The following is a 10569-nucleotide window of genomic DNA, read 5'->3' on the forward strand; positions in this document are numbered from 1 at the left end:
GTGGGGAAGGACCACAGTCCTGTGGCTGTGAGGGATGAGAGCCACAAGTCAAGCCTCCTGTGGCTCTTTCTGTGACTGAGAGTTGCCTGTCACCCAACTTAGATTTTGGTGGTGTGAGGGACAGACTGGTGGGAGGACACAGGAGGTGAAGAAGGAAGTGAGATGTGAATCTGCGGTGTCCCATTCAGGCCACCTCACCAGGGAGATGCCTGGGCCCAATACATACTAAACGTTCTCCTTGGCCTCCCCCTGACAAGTGCTTGGGGGGTGAGTTGGGGCAGGTGGAGTGGGGGTATATGGGGTATTGTGTAGCCCCAGAAAGGTATGCTGAAGTCCCAACCACCACTACTTCAGAATGACCTTATTTGAAAACAGGGTCTTTACAGAGATGATCAAGTTAAAATAAAGTAATTTGGGTGGCCCTGATCCAATATAATTGGTGTCTATAAAAAGAAGAAGTTTGAACACAGAGACAGACACATGCACAAGGACAATGCCATGGGAAGACGAAGGCTGAACCCCTGGCTGGGCAGCTCAGTTAGTTAGAGCGTCGTCCTACTACGCCAGGGTTGTGAATTTGATCCCTGGTCAGGGCACATACAAGAATCAACCAATGAACACATACATAAGTGAAACAATAAATTGATGTTTTTCTCTTTCAGGATTTAATAAAAGTAATGAAGGCAGAGATGGGGGGAGATTCTTCTATAAGCCAAGAAATGCCAAAGATTGCCAGCACACCACCAGAAGCTAGGGGAAAGGCATGGGGCAGATTCTCTCTCACAGCTCTTGAAAGGAACCAACCCTGCCCACACCTTGATCTCGAATTTCCAGCCTCTGGAACTCTGAGAAAATAAGTATCTGTCCTTGAAATCCCTAGTCTGTGGTACTTTGTTATGATAGCTCCAGAATATGGGACATGGGGGGGGGGCTAAGCTTACTGCCACTCCTCATTGGCCGTCTTCACCCTCCGGTACTGCCCCCTCCACTCTGTGCGATCCTCTGTCCCCAAAACACTATCCTCACCCTTAACCTTCAGCCATTCACTCTTGTGTTTGTTTTGCCATCAGTTGAAGACCCAACCCCAACCTTGCCAAAGGTCCAGGCACCTGGGCCCCGGCCTGAATGCAGTCCAAACACCAAGCTTAGAGCTGATGAGTTTTGAGGGAGAGGAAGGATACCCTCCTCACTGACCGAAACCTGTCTTCTCCCACCTGTATGAACCAGAACAGGCAGGGAATACCAGAAACAGGCCCCCAAGGCTCTCAGGATGGGCTGGCTCTAACAGGCCAACCTTTAACCAATACATCTGGCCTCTGACCCTGGCTGGGCATGAATCCCTTAGAAGAGGACCTCAGCCTCCTGGATCATGCCCTTCCAATGGTGTGAACAGCTTGCTTTCTGCCCAGTCTAACTCAATCCCTTATCACAGCCAAAGTAAATGCAGGGCTAGGCCCATGGGGATTGAAAGTATCTCCCTGATGATTAGCTTAGAGACTCACTGAGGAGATGAAAGACTCACACTAAGCAGTGGTCCAGATTCCTGAGAGGTAGAGATCATCACTAGAGACTGGCTGGAGAAGTCAGGGAGGGCTTCCTGGAGAAAGAACCTCTGATGGCCTTGCTGGAGAGGTTTGAGCTAAATTTTATTCATGAGTTCTAGGAGCCAGGCATACTCATATATTTTCTCTTATTTTTTATTTCTTTTCACTTGTGAGGCAGGTGATGATAGCTAAATGTTATAGATGAGGAAGACGTGAGACTCAGAGACGTGAAACGATTGACCTAAGGTCCTGTGGCTTTGTACGTGTTAGAGGCATCATTTAAACTGAGGACCTTTAACGTCACAGCTCATCTTACTCTTTCTCCTGCACCCAGGCTCCGCCCTTCCCAGGGTACAGTTGTGTTTAAAGCAGGGGTCCCCAAACTTTTTACACAGGGGGCCAGTTCACTGTCCCTCAGACTGTTGGAGGGCCAGACTATAAAAAAAATTATGAACAAATCCCTATGCACACTGCACATACTTTATTTTAAAGTAAAAAAAAAAACAGGAACAAATACAATATTTAAAATAAAGAACAAGTAAATTTAAATCAACAAACTGACCAGTATTTTAATGGGAACTATGCTCCTCTCGCTGACCACCAATGAAAGAGGTGCCCCTTCCGGAAGTGTGGCAGGGGCCAGATAAATGGCCTCAGGGGGCCACATGTGGCCCGCGGGCCGTAGTTTGGGGATCCCTGGTTTAAAGGACTGCTGAAGTTTGGAAGTATACGGGAGGGGGTGCTCCAGGTTGGCAAAGGAGCAGGATGGGAACATACAGGGTGAAATTGGGGAGCCAGGAGGAGGCTGCTCTGTTGGCTCTCAGGGACTCAGAGGGAACAACAGGACTAAAGCTGGAAGAGTAAGAAGACTGGAAATTTATCAGTCTGAACATTCAGACTCAATGGGTAAGTGGTGTGTGAATGCATTCTGAGGTGAGGGATGTTTTGGAGACCTACCTTGATGGAAGGGGGGCCGAGTTGCCGACCTGCCGTAAAGGCTGTCAAAGAGAGGCACGTGGCCGTGTGAGATGGACCGCATTTCCTCCTCCAACCCCAGCCCCAGATCTCTCTGGGTAGGGGAGGACGACCAGCTTGCCTCCAAGGGCCACTAACTCAGTGCTCCCTCAATCTGGGTCACCGTCCACTTGGAAGGTCAACTCTGCCAACAAGCTCTTCCTTAGCTACTCTTTTCATTTCCCAGAGGGGCTCACAGGCCTGAGCACCTCCCGCTCTGCCTGACTCTTCTCCCCCTCCACGCCTTTGCACAAACTGTTTTCTCTGCCCGTATACTCGGTGTCTTGTTCCCCTCCCCAGCGAACTCCTATTCACTAGTCAGGATCTGGCTCAGTTCATTTTTTTTTCTTGCAACTTTTTGTGACTCAGAGGCAAGTTTCGGTCCCTCCACAGTTCCCTCCACCTGTCTAAACTGCCATTGTCTGTTTTTGCTGAGTGAGTTTCAGGTGCATGGCGGGGCGGGGGAGGAATGACGCAGGCCCTAGCACTGCTCCTTCTGGTGGGCAGAAAAGACCAAGGTAGGAGGGGGGCAAGTGATCTAAATCTGCCTCCACGAACACCAGGACGAGGTGGGATGGGGTGCAGGGCCCATGTGAGCTGGGCTGCGAAGGGCGCAGCTGGCAGGCAGGCTTCAGGGAAGTGTGTCCAATAAGGAAGCGTACTGCAGGGGGCAGAGTGGCTGGGGCACTAGATGGCCATGGGAGGGTGGGGACAGACACTGCTTTGGCCACTGATTAATGGACAGTTTGAAGGGGGGTGGGGCAGGGGATGAAAAGAGAATGGGGCCTGAGGCCTTTCAAAGGCAGAATGTTTAGGCCCCAGGACTGCCGAGATGCAGGATGTTTGAGCTTGAGGGTTTAGGAGCCAGCTGGAGTTGGGGTTGCTGAGGCCAGAGACCGAGTATGCCGGACAGAACAGCCACTGCGCTCCTCAACTCCCGCTCTGATGCACATCACGACAGCATCGATGTACACACCCAGCTTGTGATCAAGTCCTGTTTATTTCAGAAGCATAAACAGTGGAACTAGGAAGGAGTGATGAGAACAAGACCCCAGTCCCCTTGGCAGGGCCGGATCCTGCCTGGGCTGTGTGTGTAATCCAGGCTGACCCAGCAGCCTAGATAGTTTTTTCCTGCGAGGCGCGCGTGGAAGAGAATCTTCCATGATGGTGCGGTGGAGTAACTTGGCTTTGGATCCCTCTGGACCAAGTGAAAAAGGCCAGAGGGTTCACACCTTTGGCCAAGAGCACCATAAGCCGCCTCTGTCCGTGCCTGGGGCAAAGCCAGGTTCTACTGGGGAAACCATGGTATCCCTGAGTCAACAGGAAGGCCTCAGGTGTTCAACAACAACCTATAGTGAGGCCCTATGGCCAGCAAGCAGACGCTTTCCCCGGCCCGGGTCCTCTCTGCAGAGCCTTCAAGGAGGGGCACCCAAGGCAGCCAGACTTCCCAGGCCCCGTGTTGGGTGACATAAGCCCCAGGTTCCTACAGATACTGTTTCTTGGAAACATTGCTGGTGGAGCTACTGGGGGATTTCCGGCTACTTTTGGGGTATGGGTCCAGGAAAGGGGGTGGCCGGGAGGAGGCCAGCCTCTCCTCCGTAGTCAGGTTGGCCCAGTTCTGCTCACTGGATGAGAGCCCACTGTAGGTGGGGCATGGCTCGGATGAGGGCTCCTTGCCCATGGGGAGGTAGAAGACCTGGTCAGCATAAGGCTCTGAGGTGGCGGCCTGCGCCGGAGGGGCATCCTGGCCCTGCCGGGCCCTCAGTCCCCGGACGAGGTAGCGGCACAGCAGGTGCACCAGCTCCAGCAGGTTGAGCAGCAGAGAGATGAATCCGACCACCTGCATGAAAATGATAAAGATAGTCTTCTCTGTGGGGCGAGAGACGAAGCAGTCCACGAGGTGGGGGCAGGGGGGGCGCTGGCACACAAACACGGGCTGCATGGTCCAGCCGTAGAGACGCCACTGGCCGTACAGGAAGCCTGCCTCGAGCACGCTCTTGCAGATCACGCTGATCACGTAGGTGCCCATCAGTGCCCCTCGGATCCTCAGGTGACCATCTTCTGCCACTGAGATCTTGGCCATCTGACGCTCTATGGCTGCCAGTGCCTGCTCCACGCGCGGGTCCTTGCCCGGCAGTGCCCGCAGCTCCCCCTCCTTCTGCCGCAGCCGCTCCTCCCGCCGAGACAGGTAGATGACGTGGCCCAGGTAGACCAGGGTGGGCGTGCTGACGAAGAGGAACTGCAGCACCCAGTAGCGGATGTGGGAGATGGGGAAGGCCTGGTCGTAGCAGACGTTGGTGCAGCCTGGCTGGGCCGTGTTACACTGGAAATCTGACTGCTCGTCCCCCCACACCGACTCACCAGCCAGGCCCAGGATGAGGATGCGGAAGATGAAGAGCACCGACAGCCAGATCTTGCCCACCGCAGTTGAGTGCTCCTGGACCTGGTCCAGCAGCTTCTCGAGGAAGCCCCAGTCACCCATGGCTCCTGGGCCTCCGTCTGCAGGGAGACAGAGGACACTGTCAGCATGGTGTCCCTCTCAGCTGTCCTAGCAACAAGCCCGCAGTGAGGTCGGCCATAGCCTGTTTACCGACAGGGAAATCGAGGCTCAAAGCGGGGAAGTGACCGGCCTGAGGGCTCACACCCAGCAGGCTGGTCAGGACTGAAAGCAGATCTTTGGATGATGGCTGCTAAACTCTGGGAGGCGTATAGTTAGGGTCCTGTCTAGTCACACATTTGTGTTCCTATAGTTCCCAGATGGAGTGCCAGGAATGACCACAGCCCCCAAAAGATTCAGATCAAGTTGAGACTTCTGAGCCTATGGGAACAGAGAATTTGAGGAACTTATCCAAGGTCACACAGCTGTGCCATGCCCCTCATCCCTTTTGTCTAGGACAGGCTGTCCCCAGACAGTGGAAAGGTGGTGCTACCCTCAGCTTCTCAGAGGCCTCAAAGCCTTAGTTCCCTTCTCCCTGCCTCATATTTCATTCTAACCCTTAAGTTTATGGTAGGAGGTGTGTTACACACTAAAGGTGGCATCTTGCATTAGCTCCACCAGCCAGCAATAGTGACCTGCACTTAAATATGGATGCTTGATGCTGTCTCCTTTCTCTATCCCTCCTCAAGTCCCCCCAAGCTCTTGCTGCCCAGTTCTACTTTTGAATTGCATAGCAGGGTGGAGGCTCGGGCCACAAAGTTCCCAGAACATCTTGGGGAGGGGAAAGTAGGGGGAAGGAAAGGTACTGGGGAAGGAGCAGCAAAGCTGTTGCGAGCCAGGCTCTGGAACCAGACCTGGATCCAATTCTGACTCCCTCTTACAAACTGGGACCTTGCCTAAGCGATGACCTCTTAGCACCTCGGTGTCCTCTCTCTCCTCTCTGGTGAAATGGAAATACTGTAATAGTATTTCTGCCTCCTAGGACTGTAAGGGGTACAATGAAAGAAGGTAGGAACCTTGTTCAGTACAAAACCTGGCCACGGGATGAGTGGATGAGCTCGGCTACGGTGGTTCTCACCCCACCCCTTTACTCCTCACTGCCGCCCCCGCCCCCGCCGCCATCCCCACCCTACTACGCAGCGACCCACAGCACCATTCAGGTGGCAGGTGGTACTCCGGCCCCTTACCCCCAAGCACAACTCACCGCCTGCCTGCCAGGGGGCCCAGGTGGCGGTGGGGACGCACGGTGGCCAGAGCGGCGCCGCCGGGGGGAGCCCTGCTGGACCGCGCCTAGAAGCCAGGCGCCTTAAATAGCGCGGAGGGGCGGGGCGGGGGCAGGAAACGCGGCGGGAGGGCCGCGGGGCGCTTTTCAGAGCCCGGGGTTGGAACAGAAGGTGCGGGCAGACTCTTGCACGCGACTCTCTAGGAAGGGGCTGGGGGGTAGCACTGGGGCTTGAGGGGTGAAGAGGGCTCTATCCTCCTCCACTATCGGGATTCCAGGCGGTACACTCTCCCAGCTGCAGCTCCTTTGGCGGTGGACAGGTGCTCTCCAGGTCGAAGTTTTTCAGGGCAGGGATGGAGGGGGGCAGAATTTGGAAGGATTACAACAAGAATTTGCTGATCCTCGACACTGGCCCGAGGGGCTGTGAGGGTGGGCAGATGGGGATGAGGATGGGGAAGTGTGGCGGAGACTGTTCTAAGACGTGACCCGGGCCAGATCCTGTAGCTAGATGCAGCTAGATGTCGCAGCACAGAGACTGCGTCCCCGAATCCCCTCCTCGGACTCTGATCGACCCCTCCCCCTATGCTCCAGACGTGCTGGTTCCAGGAACACGCTGTTGCCCGGCTCCAGCACAGGGGTGTAAGGCATTTCCCCTTTATCTGGGGCAGGTCTTGCCCCAGCACCAGGACCCATCCTGACTCGTCCTATGTGACATGTTAGCACTTGCTATGAGGTGTGGAGGATATCCATTGTCATCTTTCCCCACAAGATGTGCCTCCTCATATGTAATGTAAATTCCTTTAATAAACACTTGATGTAATTAGCGCTGGAGCTGTAAGCCTCTCAGTCTCTGAGCCTGGGAAAGTTTATGGAGCGAGGCTTCCAGGGAAGGGCCTTCTTTGACCTTGGGGCCTATTGTCTGTCCCTGGAGAGAAAGAGACCTCTCATCTGTTAGGCAGCCACCACGTGCTTCACACTGTGCCAGAACCTGGCAATAAAGGCGCATTAGGACATGGGGAACCATGGTTCCCTCTCTAGAGTCTGTTTTCGAGCCTGGGTCTCAATCCAGTCTGTATACTTGCAGAATTCTCAAACATTCCCGCTCCTAAGTGGCTACACAGTAAGGGGTCACTAAGCAACTCCCATGGACCCCTTGACACCAGGGAAAGGGGATTCCTTTGATCATGAGCTTGGATCCCATTTTCATGCCTCTCAGCAGGAGGGTGGGCCGGACAGAGCCCACCGTCGTTATCCATTTGGGTTTCACCCTGTTGATGAACATTACTGAGGGTCTGCTGTGCTGCAGGCATGTACAAGGAGCTGGGGGTTCGGTCACAAAATAGCCAGATGTGGTTTCTGGCCACCGGCTCTCACTGGCTGGAGCAGGGCTTGGGACTGGAGCATGGCAGCCCTTGGGTGACAATAAAATGGTAAATGTGAGAAGTTCTCCAGAGAGGCACAGGGTGACTTACAGTGGACATAGTTAGGCACGTTTCCTGGAGGAGACTGCGTTAGCTAGGTTTGGGGGTGGGGCGAGTTGGGGGAAGAGCATTCTAGGCAGAAGGAACAGAAGGAACAAAGGCCCAAGAACCTGGAACTGCCAGGACCTGAGACTTTCCTGGCCTGGGTGGAAGAGTAGAGCTAAAGTTGAGACTTTGCTGTTGACCCCTGTGCCCTTAGGCAAGTTGCATAAAACCCTATGCCTCAGTTTATTCCTCTGCAGAATGGGCATAGTAAGAACACTGTGAAGGGTTGATAGAAGACCCAGTCAATGCACATAGCATAATATTGGCACACAGAAAGTTTTTTGAGGGATGGTTAAAAATATGTGACAAAAAGATTTGTGACCAAAAGGGTTTGTTGGTTGGTCTTGGTGGGAGCTGTGGAAAAAAAGGGGTTCTATGGAAAGTAACCTCACAGGGTAATTTGGTCATAAATTTCTAACTGAGCAGGACATGGTGGTTAGTTGCAGGAATATGACTTCTTTTGTTAAAGGCGTATCTTTGCTTTAGGTAAATCCTGTCCATTATTTCTGTGAATTGTGGTTAATGCCTCTTTGAGCCTGGCTTGTGGTGGCGCAGTGGACAAACTGTCAACCTGCAACGCTGAGGTTGCTGGATCGAAACCCTGGGCTTGCCTGGTCAAGGCACATACGACAAGCAATCAACTAACAACTAAAGTGAAGCAACTATGAGTTGATACTTCTCGCTCCATTGTCCCGTACTCCCTCCTTTCTCTCTGTGTGTGGGGGGATGCCTTCTCGAAATACCTCCTTTGCCTTTTTTCAGACCCCTCCTCCCCAAGGGGGGCCACGCTCAAGAGAGCACATGTCTCATTAACTATCCTGTAATCTCACCCCCGTCTTGCTTGGTTTTCTCCCACCTTCACATAATCTTTCTTACGTCCTGTCTTTAATTCCAAATGCATAAAAGAAGCAGCAAACTGTTATTTCTTGGAAATATTTATCTTAGTCTGTTGAGATCTTGCTTCCAGGTGTAGCCTTTGACTCAAACTCTTAGAAAACTATGTCGACAGAGCAGAAAGGGCTGTAGGGGAGGAAACTCAGGGGCCCAGGGGTGGTGATGGGATGGGGTGGGTGGGGGCCGAAGCCTGGGGCTGGTGGCAGAAAGGTCCCTGTCTCTTTATGATACAATTTAGTGCTTGGACTCCTACTGTCCCAGAGTCCCCGAGGGTCCTGACTTCAGCCCTGGCAGAACTTTTGGGGCGGCGAGTGGGGCCGGCTGGGCTTTGACCTCAGAACTTCAGGATCAGTGCGTGCTGTGTCTTCTGGATTTCCAAAGCTGACAACTGCGCCCCCTTGGTTCTGACCCCTGAGGTCGTGAGAACAGAGGTCCCTAGAGGCGGGTAGTTGCCACGCCCCCACGGCAGCTTCTACTCCCGGGCCTCCTCTCTGCGGCTAGGCCTAGGCTCTCCCAAAGCCTTTTGGATCCAAACACTAGAAGGAGGGAGGGGCGGGTGGAGAGGTCAAGGCTTCCCTAGCCCTGCCTTTACTGCTTCTTCGGGTGCTCTGGAGGCCAGGATTTGAATGACCTGGCCCCTTGCCAGGGAAAGGAGGCTCAGCCAAGGCAGTAGTCCCCATAACCTGGCTATTCCACCTGGAAAACATGTCCAGAGCCCCACCCTTCCCTCCGGTCGCACTGCCCTGACCTTGTTCAGGCCACCATCTCAGTGATCTCCCAAATGGTCTCTCAGTGGTCTGGCCGCCTCCAGCCCTGCCCCTCTAACCCAGCCTCCACCCTCCCCTGACCAGAATGCTGCCCTGCAGAGCCCTTCTGTGGCTCCCCACTGCCTCCTGGCCTTGGCCACCCTTCCAGCCTTTCACTTCGCGGTCCAACTAGACTTTACGGTGGTTCTCCGTGCGCTCCTGCGGTGTCCGTGCTGTTCCCTCCGCCTGGAGCACCCCCGCAGGCCGAACTCTACAAGCTCTTCAGGCCTTTGCCCCGTGCTGCATTCTCCCAGAAGTCCCCTGGCTGTCGTCCACTGGGTCATGTCTACGTAAGAAACGTCTAAACCTGGAAGAATTTTTATGTGTTTATTTGAGCCAAACTGATGACAATTGCCGGGAAGCGAAATCTCAAAGGATTGAGAAGATGTTCCGGAAATGGCAGTTTTACCACTTATTTTATACATCAGAATCAAAGAGGAAGACACAAGGGATTGATTAGGGAGGCAGGGGAAAGCAAAACGGAGAAATCTCTGGGATTGGATAAAAAGTAAAAGGAATAGACACATGCTTCTTTTACATAGGCAGGTCGAGAACAGTTAACAGTTACAATTAAAAATTAAAAAAATTTATTGATTTTTAGATAAAGGAGGGGTGGGGAGAAGCGGGAAGCCGTACTAGTTGCTTCCTGTATGTTCCTTGACGGGGCTTGCCGTATGTGCCTTGACTGGGCAAGCCCAGGGTTTTGAACCGGCGACCTCAGCATTCCAGGTCGAGGCTTTATCCACTGCGTCACCACAGGTCAGGCTAACAGTTACAATTAACATGATAACAATAATAATAATGGGGGATTTGTGGGCTCTGCTCTGGTGCTCTGAGATCTGGTGCTTGTGCTTTGCGGGGTCCAGAATAAAAGAACTCACTTTAAAATTATAGAGGTATGTTATCAAGTATGTTATCATAGATACAAAAAAAAAAAAAAAAGACGAGCGTTTCAGTGAGAGTAAATATTGATCTTTGTTAGGAAAAGATGCGGCCTAGGACAGGGTTACCTACCACAAACAGCTTTTAGTTAGAAAGTTTTAATTTCAGACCATCATGAGTGGTTATTTTAGCTACCCGAGTTTGTAAGGCCTCCATGTAGCTCCCCTGAGCTGTGTGGCCACTT

General features: G+C 53.0%; 1 protein-coding gene across 1 annotated transcript; it reads right to left on the reverse strand.

The window, feature by feature from the left end:
* Positions 1-3699: 3699 nt before the first annotated feature.
* On the reverse strand, positions 3700-6272 carry GJA4 (gap junction protein alpha 4). Its single transcript, XM_066269718.1, has 2 exons — positions 6200-6272; positions 3700-5057 (listed from the first exon to the last, which is right to left on the reverse strand). The coding sequence occupies exon 2, from the start codon at positions 5038-5040 to the stop codon at positions 4042-4044; it is 999 nt and encodes a 332-aa protein (XP_066125815.1). The 5' UTR covers positions 5041-5057; positions 6200-6272; the 3' UTR covers positions 3700-4041.
* Positions 6273-10569: the final 4297 nt, after the last annotated feature.

The sequence above is a fragment of the Saccopteryx bilineata genome, chromosome 3 (genome assembly GCF_036850765.1).
Source record: "Saccopteryx bilineata isolate mSacBil1 chromosome 3, mSacBil1_pri_phased_curated, whole genome shotgun sequence".
NCBI classification, from domain to species: domain Eukaryota; kingdom Metazoa; phylum Chordata; class Mammalia; order Chiroptera; family Emballonuridae; genus Saccopteryx; species Saccopteryx bilineata.